The 24,433-nt window shown below is 49.6% G+C and overlaps 1 protein-coding gene across 1 annotated transcript in view; it reads left to right on the forward strand.

The window, feature by feature from the left end:
- The window catches only part of LOC135920126 (fatty acid synthase-like), an 80,521-nt gene that overhangs the window by 35,134 nt on the left and 20,954 nt on the right, over positions 1-24,433 (forward strand). The window contains exons 14-24 of the mRNA XM_070524683.1: positions 2,381-2,554; positions 3,845-5,069; positions 5,604-5,758; positions 7,626-7,841; positions 9,345-9,674; positions 11,627-11,746; positions 14,509-14,864; positions 17,058-17,411; positions 17,905-18,148; positions 21,501-21,740; positions 23,072-23,296. Of these exons, the coding sequence (XP_070380784.1) occupies positions 2,381-2,554; positions 3,845-5,069; positions 5,604-5,758; positions 7,626-7,841; positions 9,345-9,674; positions 11,627-11,746; positions 14,509-14,864; positions 17,058-17,411; positions 17,905-18,148; positions 21,501-21,740; positions 23,072-23,296 (3,639 nt within the window). The remainder of the gene's footprint in view (positions 1-2,380; positions 2,555-3,844; positions 5,070-5,603; positions 5,759-7,625; positions 7,842-9,344; positions 9,675-11,626; positions 11,747-14,508; positions 14,865-17,057; positions 17,412-17,904; positions 18,149-21,500; positions 21,741-23,071; positions 23,297-24,433) is intronic.

Genomic DNA, 24,433 nt, shown 5'->3' on the forward strand with positions numbered 1-24,433 from the left:
GACCCTGTGGGCCTTCATCGACGGGAAGTGTATAGGGCTGCGAACCCCTTCACACGTCACAGATATCGCGCCTTAAGAGGAAGCTTTAGCTCGGGCCCAACTCCGACGCGGCCTATTCAAATACATGTAAAAAAGCAAAAAACGTTTTTCTGAGACAACCCCTGGACCGATTTTGATGAAATTTGTTGCATTTGAGAGAGTAAGATAAATTCTAGTGACTGTTGGAAGCAGAATTTTGATTTAGGGCTTGAATTTTGTTAGAAAAATTTTCAAAAATTCAGAAATTTGAAAAAAATAGAAGCATGAAGTTTACAAACTAATAGCTCTGCATCAAGAACAGATATCGCGGTTCTGTAAACGGCATCCATTAGATCATTCAAAGCGGACAAATATTATATGTCATTTTACATCTTACGTGAATTTGTTACATTGTTTACGAGGGTTTTGCAAAAGTTGTAATTACATATTAATGCATTTTTGAAGTTCATGTGTAACACATCAATTTTGTCCGCTTTAGATGTGCTATCAGATACAATTCACAGAATTGCGATATCATTTTTTCTCATTGAGTTACAGAGTTGTAAACTTCATAGTTTCGTTTTCTGAAAATTTGCTATTTTTGACAATTTTTTATAAAAAATTGACGACCTAACTTAAAAATTCGAAACCAACAGTCACTAGACTTTAAGTTTTTCTTTTAAACGCAGCAAACCCCGTCAAATTTGGTGCAGTGGTTGCCTAGAAAAACGAATTCTCCTTTTACATGTATTTAGATAGGAGCACCCGAGCTAAAGCTTCCTCTTAAAAGCTTTAACTCGGGTGCTCCTATCTAAATACATGTAAAAGGAGAATTCGTTTTTCTAGGCAACCACTGCACCAAATTTGACGGGGTTTGCTGCATTTAAAAGGAAAACTAAAAATCTAGTGACTGTTGGTTTCGAATTTTCGATTTAGGTCGTCAATTGTTTATAAAAATTTGGCAAAAATCGCGAATTTTCAGAAAACGAAACTATCAAGTTTACAACTCCGCACCTCAGCAAGAAAAAATGATATCGCAATTCTGTGAATTGTACCTGATAGCACATCTAAAGCGGACAAAATTGATATGTTACACATGAACCTCAAAAAACGGGGAAATGTGTAATTACAACTTTTGCAGAACCCTCGTAAACAACGTAACAAATTCACGTAAGATGTAAACTGACATAACAAATTTGTCCGCTTTGAATGGTCTAATGGATGCCGTTTACAGAATCGCGATATCTGTTCTTGATGCAGAGCTATTAGTTTGTAAACTTCGTGCTTCTATTTTTTTCGAACGTCTGAATTTTTGAAAATTCTTTTAACAAAATTCAAGCCCTAAATCAAAATTCGGCTTCCAACAGTCACTAGAATTTAACTTTTTCTCTCAAATGCAACAAATTTCATTAAAATCGGTCCAGGGGTTATCTCAGAAAAACGTTTTTGCGTTTTTTTACATGTACTTGAATAGGCCGCGTCGGAGCTGGGCCCGAGCTAAAGCTTCCTCTTAAGGCCGCAATCCGAGCCTGAGCTCCACTGAGCTCCGTCGTTTTCGCAACCGAGCGCACTGCGCGTCTCTCGCAACTTTCGAGGCTTTCCAACCCGGCAACCCTCGCGCATGCGCAGTCGATAGCTCGACAGCACGGCGACGCCGCCGACGGTGCGAACGCGCCTGGGGCGTCCACGTGATTGCGCTATTGCTATCAAAAATAACAACACAGGCACTCGCGATTAACGAGCGCACTATAAGGCAATGCGGCACGTGCACCGCTGGAAATGCCGTTTTCAATTCAATTCGATTCAATTCGTTTCAAGTTTATTGCGTACATTAGGAATAATACATAGCTGTGCGCATACAGAAGGTGGTCCCGATGTTTAATCACCGCTCTAATTAGGCATTCGAAATCACAAACCTGTCGCACGCATTCGCAACAAAGTTGGGTAGCTGGCTTGTTGCCAAAGCTCGATCGCTTCCGGAATAGTAAAAAAAAAAGATTAACTTATATGACACTACTTGGAGTTATGTAAGGACAAACTCGCTCACTAGCGTTCTAATTATCGAAACAAAAAAATCAAATTCTGGGGTTTTACGCGCCGAAACCACGATATGATTACGAGCCTCGCCGTAGTGCCTCGCCGTAGTGCCTTGCACGCCGTAGTGCTCCGGATTAATTTGGACGACCTGGGGTCGTCACCATGCCCCCAATACGCGTGACACGGGGCCGTTTTTGCGTTTCGCCCCCGTGGACGCGCGGCCGCCGGGGTGTGGATTCGGTCCTGCGACCTCGTGCTTGGCAGCGCGACACCCCACCCGCTAAGCCACCACGGCGGGTCCGTTCTCACTCTCGGCCTCTCGCAGAACCGTACGGGAAACTCAGGTGGGAGGACAACTGGGTGACCTTCCTCGACTCGATGCTGCAACTGTGCGCGCTCGGTGAACGGCAGAGAACCTTCATGCTGCCGGTCAGGATACAGTCGTGCACCATTGAACCCCAGGTTCACGCTCGGGTCGTCGACCGTGTCGGAGGCTCTGGTAAATATTCTGACAAGTCATAATTTCATAATTTTAATTTCGCGGGCTTGTGTGCGTTCGCGCGTACCACCCAAACTCTTATCCCTATTTTAGTATGGCAATGGCGATGGATATTTCTCCGGTTTCAGCGAGAGTGTCGGCAAATAATTATGTGTCACCAGTATCGGCATGGCAAAGTCATACATGTAGGGCGCTTTTTTTTTTTTTGCAAGGAACACATCCCGGATCCGCATGCACTAACTGCATGCCAAATGCATGTTCGCCGCTGAAGCACTGCTTATGATAGCACTTCGAAAGACGTGCGTTTGTTTCTTTCTTCCTTCATTCGTTTATTGATTTACTGGTTAGTAAGAAATTATTAACTTAGTAGCTATAATTTGCCACCGGTACGTGCGTAACCCATGTTCTACTGAGAAGCGGAATCTAGTATAGCCGGAAGCTTCTTACCGCCAAATTCTTATCTGATTCTTCCAGTTAAGCTTGCCTACATATACCTTCTTAGCAGCCTATATGCTGACTAGGCGCTATCCAGGCGTTTTCCATCTGTTTACCAGGCGCTTAATAGCCGCGATGCGCGTTCATCAATGCTGAACGTAGGGTAATGAAGGCTCGAAAGACCGACGTAAGAGCTATGTGCCAGTCAGAATTAAAGGTAAAAGTGAGCGACGGCTACGTACAACAAAAAAAGAAGAGAGAGCTTGCTGTATGAGAGCGTTATTTACTAACAAGGCTTTCATTAGATAATCAAACGTCTTGTAGTTCATCCTGTTCACACGAGCTATCGAAAAAAGCTTGTTAGCTCGCTCGCTCGCTCGCTCGCTCACTCGCTCACTCACTCACTCACTCACTCACTCACTCACTCACTCACTCACTCACTCACTCACTCACTCACTCACTCACTCACTCACTCACTCACTCACTCACTCACTCACTCACTCACTCACTCACTCACTCACTCACTCACTCACTCACTCACTCACTCACTCAATCGTTTTTTTACAGATACGTAACATGATTTTCTACAAGCAGTACCTCAGAACTCAATCAATGATTGTAACATCTGTCTTTATGTTGCCATTTAGGACTATTAAGGAAACGCAAGGTTCCTTGTGGGCAAACCAGTTGCCCTCCCGGGCGACACTGAGAGACAATATTCTTTACGCAAATTAGAGCATTCCCTGTATTCGATGTGCGTCACGCCAGCTGCTCATTACTTTGTTCGTAAGCACACCAACCGGTACCGCAGTGCGTTACTACTGAACCGCATTTTCCTGCCGCTGGTTTGTGCAGGGGTGGACGCAGTCAACTGCCCGTACCGCAACACTTTCCGCGCCGGCGGCGTCAAATTGCGCGGCCTGGACGCCACCCTGGCTAAGCGGCGGCCCGTCCAGCAGGCACCTGTCCTCGAGGAGTACCTGTTCGTGCCGTACGAGGACGACGACGCCACGATGCTCGAACGGGAGCGGGCCCTGCGAGAGTACGTCGAAGTGTGCTGCGGCGTCGCTCGACGCGTGTTGGAGTCCTGGGGCGAGAACAAGGCGTGTATTCACGACATCATGAACGGCTACCGCACCATCTCGGAGAAGGCGCTCGCGAAGTGCACCGAGAACGTTGCCGAGAACCAGGGCTTGCTGCAGGTTCTCGTCACTATACTGAAGCAGTGCAGCGACTGCGGTTCGCTGACTTCCACGGTCCAATCAGCATTGCTCGCTTCCAAGGGTCTCCTGGAGAAGGACATGCTCAGCACAAGCCTCCTAGCAGAGGATCCCTTGAGATACCTGCTTGACGTCGTGCTTGAGAACACGAGCTTCAAGAAGATTAAGGTTCTTGAGGTGGCGACTGAAGGAAGCGTTTCTCTCCTGGCGCCCTGGGTGTGTTCCCTACTGTCCCACTACAACGTACTCCTCAAGACCGACTACACTGTGGCGCACCCTAATCCAGACTGTCTCACCCAGGACCAACTTCCGGAAGTAGTTAAAAAACTCCAATGGGACCCTTCCTCTGTCACTGAAGGAGTATTGCCCGAGGCCGATTTGGTGACCGCAGCCTGTGGTCTTACGGCCGCTTCTGATGGCCTGGACACCTTGGCCCACAGACTGTTCTCTCGGTGCAAGGAACACGGATTTGTTCTTGTATCGCACCGTTCGGCACTGAACGCGGCTGAAGTGTTCCTCTCAACAATGGGCGGTGTTCCATTTGGGGTTCACTCCGTAAGCGCGGTGACTTCGGCTCTGGAAGCCCGCGGCTTACGGTTGGTGGGGCTCAAGTCGAACAAGTTGCAGACGTTGCTCTTGTTCAGGAAAAGTACCTCCGCCGTTGACGTAGCTAAGCAAGAGGTGGTCAGGGTTAGCAACGCGGGTTTCGGCTGGGTGGAGACGCTCAAGGAAACGGCCATCGAGTACGACAGCAAGCCGTCTGGCGAAAACATCTGGCTGCTCGCCGAAGACGTCGGTGTAAGCGGCATCGTGGGTCTGACCAACTGCCTGCGACAGGAGACCGGAGGTCGCCACATCAGGTATGCATTTAATGAGCAAGTAAATGTTTTCAACGTTAACTGGATCCCAGTAAGATGTCTTATTAAGGTTGGAATAAGCGCTTGTATGGTCAACCCGGTTATCGGTAAGACAAACTAAGTCTGTGTCTTCAAATACCGGCACTGTCATTCTTTTGCCTAAAAAAGTGCAATGCAAAAGCGCATCTTGTTTCAGGGAAAGCTACTTCATGCTCGCAGGCTTAACAAGCGCACACCTGCACGCAAGAAGAAAGCAGGCAGGCTCTTTTCCTGAGCGGAGCTTGTCCTCTGTCCGCCTTCTTGCCTGCTGTCTTAAGTTGTTCACTTGTCAAACCTGTAGAAAAAGAAATCTATCAATCGTATGATGACATTTAAGCACCGCCGAAGAAATACGCGTGGTGACAATTCGATCTGGAGCCCTCCATTGCACTGCTCCCATAGCCCAAGCCACTAAGATGCCTCTTCGTAGCTCATGAGACATTGGGACATTCAACTCAATAAACGAATTAGTTACTTTAGCAACATCATCTCTTGCAGATGTGTATTCGACGCGAACCAGAAGGGACCGAGCCGGGTATCCGACTTCTGCCCCAGCAACGAAGCCTACAAGCAACTTCTGGAGAGGGACCTGGTCATGAATGTGTACCGCGACGGACAGTGGGGATCGTACAGGCACCGGTCCGTTCAGTGGCGTGAGTTCTCCCACTGTGCTCCAGTGCACGGGCTGGTGGAATTACAGCATGCTTTTGCCGACTGAAAGATACCACGCAGTAGAAAAGGCACAAACATACAGAGCACACACACGCAACACACTAGCGCTCTGTGTGTGAATGCGCCTCTTCTTTGTGTTCCGTGGCCATTGCACTCCATGTCGGCAAGTGAGCTATCCAACTCGTCTGATACTGAACATTGTAATTTGCTGTTTTTTTAGACATTGCATACATGTCAGCACACCAAAGTAGGCTGCGTCAAGCGTCTTCATCGGCCCATTTGAGTCCTCCGCATGATGATTGTATCCTTCGAATCCTTAGCCATAGCGATGTCCCGCATTATCCAATACCATGTGCTTTGTTCAAACATTTGAAGCGGCATGTTTACGGAGTCTTTACCATGATACAAATGAATTTCTATACGTATAATTGTATGCGGCACAGGTTGCCATGGTGGTGTGTTTGAAAGACCCTGGAGAGGGACATAACAAAGGGGGCAAACACTGAATGTTTCTGTCATGCAAGCGGTGCACAGAACACAACCACACTGATTTGCGTCTCGTACTGCTGGCCCTCATGTAATATAATTACGGGGCCCTAGTTCGGCAAAACTGAAACTACCTGTTCGCAATTCTAAGCATCTCTGATACCCGCCGTGGTTGCTTAGTGGCTATGGTGTTGGGCTGCTAAGCATGGAGGTCGCGGGATCGAATCCAGGCCACGTCTGCCGCATTTCGATGGGGATGAAATGCGAAAGCACCCGTGTGCTTAGATTTAGGTGCACGTTAAATAACCCCAGGTGGTCAACATTTCCGGAGTCCCCCGCTACGGCGTGCCTCATAATGAGAAAGTGGTTTTAAAACCCCATAATTTCTGCACAGGATAATAATAATGATAATAATGATAACTGTACTGTAAACTAAGGAGCAGTAGGGCTTTGGCTATGAGAGAGAGAACGACGACGAGAGTGACAAACCTTGTTTCGGTGCTCGATCGGCTGTACTACCTCTCGCTGCTCTATCGCTCTAGTCGCGAACGCATACATCACAAAGTGCTTGACGACATTTGGTGGAGGTGCCGCACCTTTTTCAAACCTGGAACTCCGAAGCCGGACGATCCCTGTCACATCTCCCATGCCTGAGGAAACTAATCCTACCGATCCACCCCAGGCACCGCCTCCGATAGGCTGTCCTGGTGCGCCACGCCGACGGGATCTGGAGGTAGCGAACCGCCGCTCTCGGTATCCCACAGCCGGTCGTCTTCCGTTCCGTCAAAGTGGTTTGTGATCGAGCAGTTCTTAAATGATCTGACCACAACGTCCACTTGGACCCGCTTCCAAGCGTCCGAAATCCTCTTTGCGATGGTTGATGGGGACGCTTTCTGTAGCTTTTGCCATACATCCGTATACAGTCAAGCTGTACGGCGTATACTCGCGCCGCGGACGCCGTGCCACCTCGGGACTCCGACGGCTCCGGCTCGATGACAGAGTGAGCAAGCGCCCTGCGGCCTTGGCCGCGCGCGCTTCCTAACAAATAGAGGGGGGTGCTTAGATTCGCATGCAAACTTTTTTCCCAATTCTTTCGCGAAAATAGAGGGGGGGTGCTTAGACTCAGGGGTTGCTTAGAATCACGAAAATACGGTAGTAATTAGCTCTGTGTTTGTGTGGTTGAGCTTTGCACCACCAGCTGGCGCCACCAATCTGGCCGCTCACGTTTACGCCCCCGCCATACCGGCAAACCGCCCGCACTTGCCGGAATACCGGACACGCTAGAGGTCCCTAATGATATCGTGATTATGGAACGTGAAACCCTGGACTTTAACATTCTTTTGTTTCGAACACACTCTATAGGCGGGGCGGTGAAGAAGGAGGCGCCGTTCGCCTTCCTCAGCATGCGGACTCCCGGTGACCTGTCGAGCCTGCAGTGGTACGAGTCGCCGCTGTGCTTCGCGCCCCCTACCGGCGAACCTGGCTCGAGCCGCACCGTCTGTGACGTGTACTACGCCCCTCTCAACTTCCACGACATCATGCTCGCCACCGGGAAAGTTCCAGTGACGCCGTCGCACGGTGAATGCCACTTTCATCTGAATTTACCACTGACACGCACATGAAACGAGTTCGAGCAGGCGAAACAATCTTTTTCGAACACCGTTAACGTTTCTCAGCCAACAAAAAAAAAAGGTGGGGGGGGGGGGGCGAAGGTTGATCATGAACGCAGATAGCGAAAACCAGACAGTACCTTTAAAAAAAACTGGCTCCTATATGAATCGCCGCTGACGACATGCGACATCAGGATCTCTCCGTATACGTGAAAATTTGGAATTCTTGCCAATACCAGTCGCTTGGTGCTTGGGCTACCCTCCCGTGGAGGACCAAATCGCGGGCAGGGGGGGGGGGGAAATAAAGGAAGAACGTTATGGCAGAAGCCATTGTCAGAATCGCTGATGGCTTTCTTCTGCGGGCCTGCTGTATATGTCTTCAGGCCACGTCGCAATTTCCGACAAAACTTGTACGCGCAATCTGATGAGACAATACTTTTTTCCGGTATGAAATCGGAGACAGCATTCTAGAAATTTCGGTGCATCGGCGTGTCGTGCACCGAGCGATAACTGCATGGCCGTTACAATGCGGTGAAATCGAAGGTCGCACTACCCCGCGAACAACATCTGGTGGCACACACCGCGCGGTGACACACACACCGGATTGGGCACGGGCCTCACGCTATCTCTGTGACGTCACGACATGCACGTCACACCACGTGGTGTGTGTGTCCAAAGTAAAGTTTTCGCTTGGTCATACTTCGCCGCAAACTAATTTACGCCCCTAGCAGCACATAAGGGTGTTAATATGTTTGCAACTCGTACCGGAGCACCCCCCAAAAAAAAGAAAGGGTGTAAGGGAGTCAGTACGTAGTCGACCGATTTGCACCGCTATGCATACACTCTTAGGCAAAGTTACACCCTTTGGGTTGCCCCTTCTGCCACACAACAATATTCACTATCTGCCTTGATGCGTTTCCTTGCTTTAACGCTGCGAGCCCGGTACTTTCCAGTAACGAACGGCACGCGCGTTATCAGCAAAGACCAGTTTACACCCTTTGGAGTGCCCCTTCTGATAACGCGCGTGCCGTTAGTTACTGGAAAGTTCCGGGCTCGCAGCGTTAAAGAAAGGAAACGCATCAAGGCAGATAGCGAATATTGTTGTGTGGCAGAAGGGGGCAAGCCAAAGGGTGTAACTTTGCCTAAGAGTGTACTCGACGACGTAACCCGCCCTGGTTGCTCAGTGGCTATGGTGTTGGGCTGCTGAGCACGAGGTCGCGGGATCGAATCCCGGCCACGGCGGCCGCATTTCGATGGGGGCGAAATGCGAAAACACCCGTGTGCTTAGATTTAGGCGCACGTTAAAGAACCCCGGGTGGTCAAAATTTCCGGAGTCCTCCACTACGGCGTGCCTCGTAATCAGAAAGTGGTTTTGGCACGTAAAACCCCAAATATTATTATTACTCGACGACGTAATTATAGCTTACAGTGTTGAATTTGCCTCGCGGGACTCTCCCTCGCGGACGCGCAGGAAACCCGGCCAGCCAGGACAGCTTCCTGGGCATCGAGTTCTCGGGCCGCGACCACAAGGGACGTCGCGTCATGGGGTTAGTATGCAGGGACGCCATGGCGACGGCGGTCGCCGCCGACCCGGACATGCTGTGGGAGGTTCCCGAGTCGTGGACGCTGGAAGACGCCGCCACGGTTCCCGCCGTCTACTCGACCGTCTACTACGCGCTCCTGATGCGCGGCCGCATGCGGGCCGGCGAGTCCGTCCTGGTCCACTCGGGCAGCGGAGGCGTCGGCCAGGCGGCCATCTCCGTCGCCCTCTCCATGGGATGCACCGTCTTCACGACCGTCGGTTAGTGCCTGCTATGCACTCGCGTTCGTCGACCCCACGATTGTTATTTTTTTCATGCGAAGCATATTACTAGAGCTCAACCCAGCTCCTCAGGCGCGGCGGTGTCGCCTTCAATACCACGTGACACCGTGACGTCACGACAGAGGAGAAACGGGGCTCCAACTCGCGCCGTCGCTCGCGGCGTCGCCTTCAAGGCTGACCACGTCACACCGTGACGTCACGACAGAGGAGAAACGGGGCTCCAACTCGCGCCGTCGCTCGCGGCGTCGCGGCGGTATATAAGCAGCTGCGCTTGCCTCTGCTAGACACTCACGAGGTGAGATGCCTCCTGGAGACAGAGCTGCTCGTTGGAATGAGAAGCGAAGGTTGCGGCGTGCTACAGAGACTGTTTCTAGGTGGCTTTGCTACGGCGCAGCGACTACGCGCCCCGCATCGGACGCGGTGAGCGTCGAGCAACGCAGCGTTCGGCGCGACAACGAAATGTGCGCCTGAGCAAGCGCCGCACGCCTGAGCCGACGCCGACGACACCGGCTTTTCTGCGACACGAGCTCCTTAACGCTGTCGCGTTAAAATAAAGGCTAGTATGCTTCGCATCCTGGGCTTAACCTTAGCTAAGCCACAGCCAGTTTTGTTTTTTATTCGCATGCCCTAAAAGCTATTTACACGCATTTTACATGGGGGTTGAAAAAAGAAACATATGCAATGAATGAACGTTATGCATATAGCACCATGAGTTAAAAGGAAGAAAGCAATAACGCAAAACAGACGTACTGATGAAGTAGAAGAACGCACTCAGATGAGGAAAATCTAAGCACGTTAAAAAATCATTTTGCGACATGAAATGCAAGATAAAAAGAATACAGGCCACCAAAGGCCCATATACCTCTCAGTATGCATCCATCTCTTTAGTTTATTAACGGCAGCATCTGATTGTTATCGGAAACGAATTGAGGTGGCAGTTTATTCCAGTAAGGGGTGGCAAAGAATAGTGGGGACCGATGCATAACTTCAGTACGGTCCAACTTTGGCATGTACTTTAAAGGGGTAATCTCATTGCGAAAACACGCGAACGGCTGGTTTCATACGGGCTTCTGTGGATGCCAATGTAGTGTGATAAAGTCCGTGAAAGTGAGCTAGTAGTGCAACAAGTCGTGTGACAATATGCGCTAACACTATACGTCACCACCCTCGCCGCCATGCGGTCCCAGCTGCAAGGCGCATTCACGACCCAGCGCGTAGAGTGCACGTCGCCCACGCGCCGCATGTCGGGGTCACGTGATGTCGGGGTCACGTGATTGTCGCGAGCGTGAGGGCTGGGAATGCGAATGCTAGCTGGAGAGGCTAGTGCCTTTGGTGCGCGCCCAATGCTGGCGGTCACGTGATCGTGTCAGCGGTGCGCAGTGTCTGGAGGTCACGTGCCATGCGGGTGCCAGGGCGAAGGGCTATAGCTGCGAGGGCGAGCGTAGAAGTGTGATGGCTTCATGCTAGCTGCCTTCCCGCGCGCCTAGCATAGGTGGTCACGTGATCTACTGAGTTAAGAAGATGCGGCACAGTTTCTTCCTTTAATTTTCACTAAAACAACTTCCGCTTTCCCGCTTGACCGGACGAAACCACATGGACCAACTTATAGGAAAAACCCTTATGAAAACAATGTGACAATATAATATAGACCTGTTAACTGGACTTCCTTGGCTGGATTACCCGATACTTGTTGCTAGTTACGTTTTATTCAATAAACAGGTTGAAAGGTATGAGCAAGTTTCGTTTGAACTCTAATTTGATGTTCCCTCTAAACTTGGCCTGCACCTACGTGAATGCCAATGTGCTTGCCTGCATAACCTAAAGAGTTCGCCTGGGCACGCTGTTGATTTCCTCCAACAGCGCTCAGAGATTTCGTTCGCTGCGCACCAATGCAAATGAAACACACTTATTTCTGCCATTGTGCCGTGCAGGGAATCAGCAGAAGCGTGAATACCTGAAGCGTCGCTTCCCGCAGCTGGAAGACCGGCACTTCGCCAACTCGCATGACGTGTCCTTCGAGGAACACATCCTACTGGAGACCAAAGGACGGGGTGAGTTAATCACGACAATGCTGTGTCCGTCAAAGCTACCAAGGAGCGAGACAGTGCAAGTTCACTTGACAGGGCATTTCGCCGGCAAGCCCAGCGGAGCGTGTAATAGCGTCTTTGATTTATGTGGCCCTAGATGTTTCCCTGTGGCTGCGAGTCTTTGAATCGTACTCTAATTTGTCAGATTATTCTTGTTCTTTGCGGTCCTTTGGACTAGTAAAGCCAATTCGCAATGCAACTATGCTGCTGCTGATGGGATTATATTCAGCCACCTTAACCTTATTAACGTGGCAAGTGAGAATTAAGAGCGACACGAAGCAAGGAAGAACGCACGAATTTGCAAAAGCATCGACTTTTGTTCAGTTCAATATCATGCAAAGGCAAAAAGTGCCCATCTGTATAACACATTGGTCAAGAAAGCAGTCAAGATGCAATATGACCAGACTCGTCCGCATTTCCCTCAATAGGTGCTTGCGTAGAAGGTAAGACAAAACTGTACTGGTGCAAATTGTCCTGTCGTCTGTTCGCTCTCTCTCTCGCTGTCTCTCTCTCTCTCTCTCTCTCTCTCTCTCTCTCTCTATATATATATATATATATATATATATATATATATATATATATATATATGTATATATATATATATATATATACGTTCTCTGATGCTAACTCAGGAACTTGGTCTGATGTATAGGGTGTCCCAGCCAACATTAGCCAGGGTGTTCAAGAAACAAAAAGATTTAACAAGCACGGTGCAAGATACGACTTCAAGATCGACGCTGTTCGGTCGTTAGACCTATCAGGACCCAACACCGCAGGCCTTATAATATTATCTCTCTTTGAATACTTTGGCTAACGTGAGCTACACTCAAAAAACAGTTGCACACTTTGGGACGTATATTTGCCACACAACAATAGTCGTCATCTGTCTTGCCCGCATTTCCTTTCTTTAATGCTGCGAGCCCGGTACTTCCAAGTCACTAACGGCGTGTGCGTTAATTATCAGCATGACAGAGCATTCTCGACAGGAAAGCAACGAGCGCAGCGTTTTCAAGAAAAGAAATGCGGGCAAGACAGATGACGATCATTGTTGTGTGGCACATATACACCCCAAAGGGTGTAAATTTTTCTCGGAGTGTAGGATACACAGCATAATTATAATAACGGGTGGTCATTCTAGCATCTGTAGTCACATTGTTGTTTGTAACTTTTCTCAATGTTTTCTCAATAGTGAGCTGTCGACGAACTCCGGGCGCATGTTCGCCGTATATACAGAGTTCATGACCGCCATCTCGCTCGCTTGCCTGAGAAGAGACCCATGGCAGCGTTTTCCAGATCAATTGCGGCTAACCAGCACTCTTTGTCGTTGAGATTCTCGCCCGCATGCAACAAGAACGCCATCTCTGTGGTGCTTGAAAAAGTCTCCTGTGTACGTTGCTGTTCCAGGAATTGCGAAGAAGGCTAGCCTGACCACCGCAGCTCTCATGCAGATCACATAGGAACATTTGCATTGTTCGTGCGCTAACCGAATCCACGTTTACACGTACGGTTCGGTCTCGGAAAGTTCGACGTGCGCCATTGTTATATATACGCCATCTCAATCGGTCGTCGTCAAGTTTAAGACTTCACACGTCACGACGTCTATAGGTGCTGAACTGGCCACTGTTCGCGCTGCTGTGGAATACACTAAAGAAGAACAGCCTAGCAAATGGGCAATACTTCTGTGATTGGAACACAGCCCTCTAAAGCCTGCGAGCATTACGACGTGGTAATTACGAGCAGCTAGCGCATACGTCCCAGATCAACGAAATTTGCCATTGCGCTTCTGAACGAGGACACAATATAATCTTTCAGTGGCTGCCGGCCCACTGCGGCATCGTTGGTAATCACGTCACCGATGACGCTTCCCAACGTCTCCAAGTTGGAGCACCGACACTCCTGATACCCTTGTCGAGAGTAGACGCTGCAAGAGAGCTCCGCAATCTCTCTCGCGCGTTCCAGCTCGTTGAGTTACTGGCGTACACCGCAGAACGCTAACTGTCGTTTATACAGCCTCGACTCATCACTGAAACTGAAATTACCAGAAAACCTTTCCCGACATGACGCAACACTGCCGTGTCGGCCGTGGGTAGGAGTGGCGTTCACTAACTCCTACAACTATCGTATCGGAATGGCGAACTCACCAATGTGCGCCAAGTGTAAGTGTGAAGACACCATCAATCATATCCTGTGCCACTGTTATCGCTTGGATAATCAACGTCAGGCTCTCCAATGTACCTTGGATAGACTGGACGATAGGCCATTTACAGAAGCAATGGTCTAGGGAGCGTGGCCTCACAGCTCATCATCCTAGAAAGCCATTCGAGCGCTTCAGTACCTGAAGGCAACAGACTTGAGTGCCCGACTGTAGACATGCTGCAACTATAGCCTAGTGCATGGGAAAATGTGATATAGACTCTTGTCTTGTCTTTCTTTTTTATTTCACTCCCCCTCCCCCTCCTTACGCGTAGGGTAGCAAACTGGACTCAGTCTGGTTAATTTCCCTGCCTTTCCTTCCCCCCTCCTCTCTCTCTTTCTCACCTCCATGTTCAAGGACATGCGAATGCTTTAGGCCGCTTGAACACGAATTTTAAATTACATAGAATTGCGGACTGGCTTTGATTTCTTGTATCTTTTGTACATGCTTCCACCACCTATAGTCTTAACATAAGTCTAGCACTGAGCCAACGGAATCTCTCCTCAAAGCCTGCCAACCTTATGCGTCGCAGGCGTGGACATTGTCCTCAACTCGTTGGCCGAAGAAAAGCTCCAGGCCAGCGTCCGGTGCTTGGCATGCTACGGACGCTTCCTGGAGATCGGCAAGTTCGACCTCTCCAAGAATTCTCCGCTGGGCATGTCGGTGTTCCTCAAGAACACCACTTTCCACGGCATCTTGCTGGACAACCTCATAGGTGACGATGCGTCCGTGATTGAAGACAAACGCCGCATTGTCGAGCTAGTTCGCCAGGGCATCGCCTCAGGCGTGGTGCGACCGTTGGACGCCGTCCGCTTCACGAGGGACCAGGTCGAGGAGGCGTTCCGCTTTATGGCCTCGGGCAAGCACGTGGGCAAAGTGGTGATCCAAGTAAGTGTGCCATTCAACTCTGTCATCGTCGCTGCCTTTTAATATGCGACTCATTCTTGTCGAGTGTCAAGCCAATTTTTCTGTAGCTGGTATCCAGCCCGGCATTCGCTCGTTTTAACGCCACAGCGCGTTAAGGAGCTCGTGTCGTAGAAAAGCCGGCGTCGTCGGCGTCGGCTTCCGCGGCGTTGGCCGTGAGCGATAAATCCCGGCAGGCACTTCATGAATAAAAAACAACTTGCAAGATGGGCTGGGTGGGAATCGAACCAGGGTCTCCGGAGTGTGAGACGGAGACGCTACCACTGTTTCTGTAGCTGGTATCCAGCCCGGCATTCGCTCGTTCTTTTTCTGTTGTTTTTTGTGCGGACCAATCCTCAAGATAGTGGCGTCTTGAAATGTGGGCCTATGCGCCACTGTGTGCCCCTGGGGCCAGTGCGTATGTGAGGAGTGGTGTGTGGCCCATGGAGGTGCGCCTCTCGTATTCGTCCCTGAGTATGTGTGCCCCAGGGGACGTTGCGTACGTACCGAGCATGAGTGAACCTCTTTGACGCCAGCATAAGTCACTGGGTATCACAAGGTCAAGAAACAACACCTGCCATAGTGACGTATCTATACAATTCTTCACTTTAGGTAGACGTAAACTGGAGCTGGCTCAGCTTAGGATTTCCATGCGTTGCTGGTGCCGCATAGGCGGGGTTTCCGGTCTCATAGCACATGTAAAAAGCAAGCCTTATCTAAGGAGTTCCTATAACTTAATACACGGGAAAGGAGGGGTCGTCTGGCTCGGCATCAGGTGCACAAATTTCTACGGGGTATGATGCACTCCAAAGAAAAATGTTACGATGTACTGATTGCAGCAAACACGCGTTCATTTCAGGCCATAGTTTGCTGGGAAACTTCTTGAATATCACAAAATTTAAGGAAAACGAGGAATAAGGTTCAGACTTCTGTAACTCGCCAACAAAACGATTTTGGAATTCTGTGAACTGTGCGAGACTTCAAAAGCGGATAAATATTGGCGTATCAAAGGCCGCTTTCGAATATACCGCTAACTTGAGAGTCTCACTTTTTGCGAAGCCACCGTAAAAACTGTAACACCGTTACATATGCTAAAACATCGCGCATATGGTTTGTACATTTCAGATACTCTGGCACATGCGCCTTTCACTTTCACAGTAAGTTCACTCACTCACCATGAAAATGTGGCGAAAGAGCCGAAGAAAGTCAGTCCCTTTAGCAAATACAACAAATTTACATTCAAGTCCGCCAAGCAGTTGTTCTGCGGGGGCGTTTCCTGCGTTTTACGCGCGTCTGAACGGGGAAGTCGGGCCCGGCCACTGGGTAAGGCTTATTCCTCTTGAAGGCCGCGCGTCTTTTTATGCGTTGCATATTGCAAGCTCAGTTCAGCCCTTGGGTGCGGCCGGGCAGCCACCATTGAGGGTATGAGCCATTGTTCATTGCTGCGCGTCTCATATGTGGGTCTCTTCTCTTTTAAGTTTGCTATGTTTGCTATTACGTTGCTTCCCTTTTTTATGCATTGCATATTGCAATCACTCAGTTCAGCCCTTGGGCGCGGCCGGGCAGCCACCATTGAGGGTATGAGCCATTGTTCATTGCTGCGCGTCTCATATGTGGGTCTATTCTCTTTTAAGTTTGCTATGCTTGTTATTACGCTGCTTCCCTTTTTTATGCATTGCATATTGCAATCACTCAGTTCAGCCCTTGGGCGCGGCCGGGCAGCCACCATTGAGGGTATGAGCCATTGTTCATTGCTGCGCGTCTCATATGTGGGTCTATTCTCTTTTAAGTTTGCTATGCTTGTTATTACGCTGCTTCCCTTTTTTATGCATTGCATATTGCAATCACTCAGTTCAGCCCTTGGGCGCGGCCGGGCAGCCACCATTGAGGGTATGAGCCATTGTTCATTGCTGCGCGTCTCATATGTGGGTCCATTCTCTTTTAAGTTTGCTATGTTTGTTATTACGTTGCTTCCCTTTTTATGCATTGCATATTGCAATCACTCAGTTCAGCCCTCGGGCGCGGCCGGGCAGCCACCATTGACCTTTAGCGCAACCACGTGACGTGACGTCACGACATCCGGAGGAAAAGCTGGGCCCCAACTCGCGCAATATGCAACGCATTCTTGGCTTAACCAAGCTAAGCCTGGCAATTTTTTTTTTATTCTAACAACCGCAGATCCGGCCCGAAGAAAACGAGCCGGTCTCGACTCGAGCATCGCCCCTCACGCTGGAGGCCGTGGCGCGGCCCTGTTTCTACGAGCACAAGTCGTACGTGATCGCCGGAGGCCTCGGAGGCATGGGGCTCGAGCTCGCCGACTGGATGGTGACTCGCGGATGCCGCAAGCTGCTCCTGACGTCCAGGACCGGGGTGCGAACCGGCTACCAGCGGCTCTGCCTGCAGCGGTGGCGTCGCGTCGGCGCCAGCGTGCTCGTCAGCACTGCCGACGTGTCGACGGAGGAGGGAGCGCGCGGGGTCGTCCAGGAAGCCGCCGCCGTGGGACCGGTGGGCGGAGTTTTCAACTTGGCCATGGTGAGCTGACTGGGTATCTTTCGGGAAGGAAGCGCCTTCAATCAAATAATAATACATAGTGATAATGACAACGAGGCCGATCAATGGGGTCGGGGTTCCTGCGAAAGCATAATGCGTCAGCATTATAGTCTTCCCCCGTACAAGGCTCGGTGTCCATCGTTACCTTTAACCGTACAGCGCACAAAACACGAACGTATATATAGCCACCAACGCGACTGTCGAAACGCGGGACGCTTCGCCACGGGTTTGCCCGCGCCATGACCTGCCGAATCGAATCCACCCCATATTCTCACGTTCGACCATCATGAACGTTACCAGAGCCGCCGTAAATAACTTTTTTTTTAAAAAGTTACTGAAGGATTCTGGTGTCACAAGAAGTGGCAGGGAGGCGATGCCACGCGCGATAATTATCGCCTCTGAAGTCGCCGTCGCCACGACCACGCCACACCGAGTCGCTATGCGCACTTCACTCTCGATGCCGGGTGGTCTGCAGGTGCTCCGGGACGCCCTCATCGAGAACCAGTCGGCGCAGACCTACGAGGCGGCGTGCAGGCCCAAGGTTCTCGGCACGCAGCGTCTGGACGAGGCGTCGCGCGAGCTGTGCCCCGCACTCGACCACTTCGTCGTCTTCTCGTCCATCTCCTGCGGTCGCGGCAACGCGGGCCAGACGAATTACGGCTACGCCAACTCCGTGATGGAGCGTGTGTGCGAACACCGCGTCGCGGACGGACTGCCCGGTGAGTCGCCTCGAGCCTTCGCCTCAAGCGCATCACTCTAAAAATTTTTACACCTTTATGAGTGCATAAAGGGTGTTCGGTTGTCCCATGGCAAACACCCTCACGTTTAAGGGTTAAGATCAAATTGTTGGTGGGAACCAATGATGGTATCTTGTTTGCCGACTTTTCCTTGGAAGTAAAATGGATGACAGCTGTGACAGGTGACATAAAAGTGCATTAAACTAAGTTTCAAATATGCCGCTATCAAATTCTCCTGTCGAGTTTCTCGGTGCGCCCAAGGCTGTAAGAATGCTGACATAGTTTTCAATTGCGTCTTTTCTCGTCGCACGTCTAGCTGGAGTTTACTTGACGCCCTCTATAAATTTTAAACGCCATAGTGGTAGGGGTGTTACTCATGGGACAAGCAAACACCATTAAGGGTGTAAAACCTTTTACTGTGCACGGGTATACTCTGCTCAAGTAAAACTCTTGCTTGGGCTAGTTGGTTCATGCTTGAAGTAGTAAAGGCAAGGCGCAGAAGACCAGGACTTAGGAAGAAGAACACAAACGCCGGTCTTGTCGTTCGTGTCCTTCTTCCTAAGTCCTGGTTTTCTGCGCCTTGCGTTTACTACTTAAGTATACTCTGCACCAGGCGGAGGGCGCTCCGGCATGACGTATACGTTTGAGGCCGACCCGCCGTGGTTGCTCAGTGGCTATGGTGTTGGGCTGCTGAGCACGAGGTCGCGGGATCGAATCCCGGCCACGGTGGCCGCATTTCGATGGGGGCGAAATGCGAAAACACCCGTGTGCTTAGATTTAGGTGCACGTTAAAGAACCCCAGGTGGTCAAAATTTCCGGAGTCCCCCACTGCGGCGTGCCTCATAATCAGAAAGTGGTTTTGGCACGTAAAACCCCATAATTGTTATTATGTTTGAGGCCAGGACAGGTGTACTGCGGACTAAAACGTGCCGAGCCAGATACCAGGAGATAGGCTTGCTGTGCGGGGCGTGTGGAGAGGAGGAGGAAACGGCTGAACACTTGCTACTTTCTTGTAAACGACTCCACCCTGCCGTTGGATGTAACGGGGAACTATTCAAAGCTTTGGGTTTTTAAAGACAGTTAAGGTAAAATAGACTTTGAGCAGGTAGAAACAACTAAACGGAGGCTGTCTGATTGGTGGATAATATAAACGCAATAGTAAAGGAGTAAATGCATATAGTACCATTCAACGCTACGTGGCGCGCGCCGCCGCCACCCGATTCAAAGGGCTGAGCCTCATCCATTCATTCATCCATCCAATCTATCTATCTATCTATCTATCTATCTATCTATCTATCTATCTATCTATCTATCTATCTATCTATCTATCTATCTATCTATCTATCTATCTATCTATCTATCTATCTATCTATCTATCCAATCCATCTATCTATCTATCCAATCCATCTATCTATCTATCCAATCCATCTATCTATCTATCTATCTATCTATCTATCTATCTATCTATCTATCTATCTATCTATCTATCTATCCATCTATCCATCTATCTATCTATCTATCTATCTATCCAATCCATCTATCTATCCAATCCATCTATCCAATCCATCTATCTATCCAATCCATCTATCTATCTATCTAATCTATCCAATCCATATATCTATCCAATCCATCTATCTATCCAATCTATCTATCTATCTATCTATCTATCTATCTATCTATCTATCTATCTATCTATCTATCTATCTATCCAATCCATCTATCTATCCAATCCATCTATCTATCCAATCTATCTATCCAATCCATCTATCTATCCAATCTATCTATCTATCTATCTATCTATCTATCTATCTATCTATCTATCTATCTATCTATCTATCCAATCCATATATCTATCCAATCCATCTATCTATCCAATCTATCTATCTATCTATCTATCTATCTATCTATCTATCTATCTATCTATCTATCTATCTATCTATCTATCCAATCCATCTATCTATCTAATCTATCCAATCCATATATCTATCCAATCCATCTATCTATCTATCCAATCCATCTATCTATCCAATCCATCTATCTATCCAATCTATCTATCCAATCTATCTATCTATCTATCTATCTATCTATCTATCTATCTATCTATCTATCTATCTATCTATCTATCTCCCACACCTGTCTCTGAGCAGTATAGCAGCAGAGCAGTATAGCAGTAAGAGCAGTATAACCCGAACATACGGCACGGATAAGCGTATAGCATCCACATAGCCCAGCTGTAGGCGGAGCCTCACGGCGACGCCGACGGCGACAATTCGCTTGGTGTGTCCGCACAGTTTCTGTCGCACCAAAATGAAACTATCTTCCGCACGCCGAGAGACACGCTTGGCGGGATGGTTGAACACTCAGCTTTCTGCCCGCGCAGTTTGAAGCCCGAGCTTTGTCCAGTGCTCGCGCTGCCGCTTTGGAGCGCGACGCTAGCCTCGTGACAGGCGTTCCGAAACTTCACCGCGAGCCCGAGTCCTGTTCCTCCAGTCTTCTATACCACCGGCTAAGCTGTGCATTACGGTGCAATGCCTGCGGTGTCGAGGAAACCATAGAACACCTACTGTGCCACTGCCCATCTTATGAAAATGAAAGGCAAGACCTCTGCACAGCTCTCAATCAGCTAGATGGAAAACCGTTCACCTTGAACAAGATCTTGGAATCATGGCCTCGCATATCACAGCTACAAAAGGCCACAAAAGCGCTGCTGCGATATTTGAAAGCGACCGGATTGAGTCAGCGTCTGTGATCCGGACTGAGTGACCGACTGATATCTCCAGTGGACTTTCTCTTCTTTTAATTTTTACGTCCCCCTTTCCCTTTCCACAGCGTAGGGTAGCCAACCGGGCTCGGTCCTGGTTAACCTCCCTACCTTTCATTTATCATTTTCTCTCTCTCTCTCTCTCTCTCTCTCTCACGGCGCTGCTGTCAGCTGTTGAAAGCTTTTGCGCGCAAGGTGTGCGTAGACTCCCTGTGCACCACTTTCTCTCTATATATATTCCTGTAATTTTGGATAATAAGATGAGTTGGACTGCTGCTTGGCCTGCCACCACGTGCTACCTACTTGCCGCGGTGGCCTATGGTGGTTGTGGTGTTGCGCTGCTACGCCCGAGGTTGCGGGATCGAATCCCGGCCGCAGCGGCCACGTTTGGATGAAGGCAAGATGAAACAAAAAAAAAACATCCGTATGATACACCGCGCATTGGGTGTCCGTTGAAGAACACCACGTGGTCGAAATTTACCCATAGTTCGCCACCTCGTAATCAAAGCGTGGTTCTGGCAGGTAAAACTCCACTTTCTTTTTTGTGCATGCCACCTGTTCGGACGTTTTCAGGACTGGCCATCCAGTGGGGTGCTGTCGGTGACGTGGGCGTTGTGAGCGATCTCATGGGCGGCGGTGCGGTGGCCGGTGCATTCGCGGCACAAAGGATCGCATCCTGCATGGCGCTGATGGACTCCTTCCTGAGCCAAAGCCACCCAGTCGTCTCGAGTTTTGTCAAGGATGACTCGTCGCCTTCCGTGGGCGACAACAAGGACAAGCCGGACATCGTGCGGTCCGCGGCTCACGTCCTTGGTGAGTCGAGAAGGCTTTACTCCTGCAGATCTTAAGTTACCACATTTTTCCGTGTTTGTAAGCGGCGGTTCTACGTTTCGCTCAATACTTTCGCAGGTGCGTCTAATACAATAGTGCCACTTATGTATGCATAGAAAACGCGTGCTGGCGTGACCAACCGGCGTGTCTTTTCTTTTTGCCAGTACAAGAAACGGTGCCTGACAGCATTTCCAAGAAAATGGAATCTCGTATTAACACTGGAACTGGCACAGATGTTAGCTCCCAGGGCTCGAAGCGTACGCAGCTCGGTAGCAGCACTCAAGTCCTCCAGTGTAGCATCCATGGTATATGTGCTTCCCTGATATTGGAGGTCACGCTGTCGTTTACCGTAATAATTTTTTTATGCAAAGCATACTACGAGAGCTCAACCCAGCTCCTCAGGCGCGGTGGTGTTGCCTTCAATACCACGTGACACCGTGACGTCACGACAGAGGAGAAACGGGGCTCCAACTCGCGCCGTCGCTCGCGGCGTCGCGGCGGTATATAAGCAGCTGCGCTTGCCTCTGCTAGACACTCACGAGGTGAGATGCCTCCCTGGAGACAGAGCTGCTCGTTGGAATGAGAAGCGAAGGTTACGGCGTGCTACAGAGACTGATTTTCTAGGTGGCTGTGGCTCAACTCTTGCAAGATGGGCTGGGTGGGAATCGAACCAGGGTCTCCGGAGTGTGAGACGGAGACGCTACCACTGAGCCACGAGTACGATGCTTCAAAGCGGTACAAAAGCGCCTCTAGTGAATGCGGCATTGCCTTAGAAACGAGCTGTTTCTGATAAGGCTCAGGCGTGCGTCGCTTGCTCAGGCGCGCATTTCGTTGCCGCGCCGAACGCTGCGTTGCTCGACGCTCACCGCGTCCAATGCGGGGCGCGTAGTCCCTGCGCCGTAGCCCATCTTACACCCCTTGGCGGGTCGAAGGGAACGCTGTCGCGTTCCACTCTTGAAGGCGAAGCAGAGCAACGCATGAGTTGTTTCTTCGTCTAGCCGAACCAAATATAGCCAAGCAACAGCAGTTCACCAGGCTAAACAGTGGTTCAACAACTAAAATAAAGGCTAGTATGCTTTGCATCCTGGGCTTAACCTTAGCTAAGCCACAGCCATTTTTTTTAAAGAACATGTTAAACCCGCCGAAATGACGGCATAAATAACAGAAGCGTGCCACCATTTCTTGCTTTTAAATTGTGGCACCTGAGATATGCAAATTACAAAAAATATATTCCTAATATCGTAAAAATAGAATATGTACTTTCCTCGCGAAGTTTCTCAATACCCGTGTTACTACCTGTTCGTTTCGTCCAGGCATCAAGGACCCGTCGAGTCTGAACCCGAACGTCAGCCTCGGCGAGCTGGGCATCGACTCTCTCATGAGCGTCGAGCTCAGGCAGCTCTTGGAGCGAGACTACGACCTGACGCTGTCCATGCAAGAGGTCCGACAACTCACCATCGCCCGGCTGCGAGAGATCAGCGAAGGCAGCAGGGAAGGCTCGACCGCCGCGCAAGAACGCGTCGTCGACGCAGTGCCAGGTTTCAAGTTTCAAGTTTTATTGCTTCATTCATTAGTGGTACATATATGCAGTAGAAGTTATACAGAAAGAGGTCCCACAGTTATAAACTGCAGCGGGACCTCTTGTTCTTAGTTACATAATAATATATAAATAAAAAGGCGTCAGTTGCGGTTATAAACAAAGAATGAATTGCACAATTTCTACAGTGTTAAAGTAATATAAACTATGGCAACACATCACAACATAAAATAAATTACATCAATAAGCAACATAAACATGTTTCAAAGAATGGATACAGTTTACAGGGTATTAATATAAGCTCTCAGTGAACATTGGTATGATGATAATGTAGGTGAGGATTTCACGTGAGTAGGTAAATTATTCCACATTTTCACACTAGCAAAACCAACAGTTGGTTTGCCATAGTTGCTGCGCGATTTTGGAAGTAAAAGGTTATTTTGTAAAGAGAACCTGGTAGTGTTAGGATTAGCAAGACTATTCCTGCCAATGACATAAGTGGGGGTGCATTTACGGCTTCTCTATGGCCCTCGGCTTACAGATAAGCATGCCCCCTATTACTACGCGCACTACGTCGCTCGCGAGCAGTGTCCAGATGTCAACAGCAAAATCATCAAACTTTTGAGGCCTCTGCGCAACCGTGTCACGAGAACGCGGGTGACGTATAGGGTGCTCGTCGAGGCGATGATGGGGTGTACGCACGGCGAACGCATGTTTCGCGAAGCTGAAGAATTCTGAGCACTGCGGTGTCACATTGGCACATTACCCGTTCTGGAGGATTTTGGCGACGAACTGGTCAAACTCTAGAATGGCGGCTTCGGCTTGTCGGTTTTCCATCCTGTACGCACAGCGAACGCATGTTTGGCGAAGCTGAACAATTCTGAGCACTGCGGTGTCACAGTGGCACGTTACCCGTTCTGGAGGATTTTGGCGACGAACTGGTCAAACTCTAGAATAGCGGCTTCGGCTTGTCGGTTTTCCATCCTGTACGCACAGCGAACGCATGTTTGGCGAAGCTGAACAATTCTGAGCACTGCGGTGTCACAGTGGCACGTTACCCGTTCTGGAGGATTTTGGCGACGAACTGGTCAAACTCTAGAATAGCGGCTTCGGCTTGTCGGTTTTCCATCCTGTACGC

This window comes from Dermacentor albipictus, chromosome 8 (genome assembly GCF_038994185.2).
Source record: "Dermacentor albipictus isolate Rhodes 1998 colony chromosome 8, USDA_Dalb.pri_finalv2, whole genome shotgun sequence".
Lineage (NCBI taxonomy): Eukaryota > Metazoa > Arthropoda > Arachnida > Ixodida > Ixodidae > Dermacentor > Dermacentor albipictus.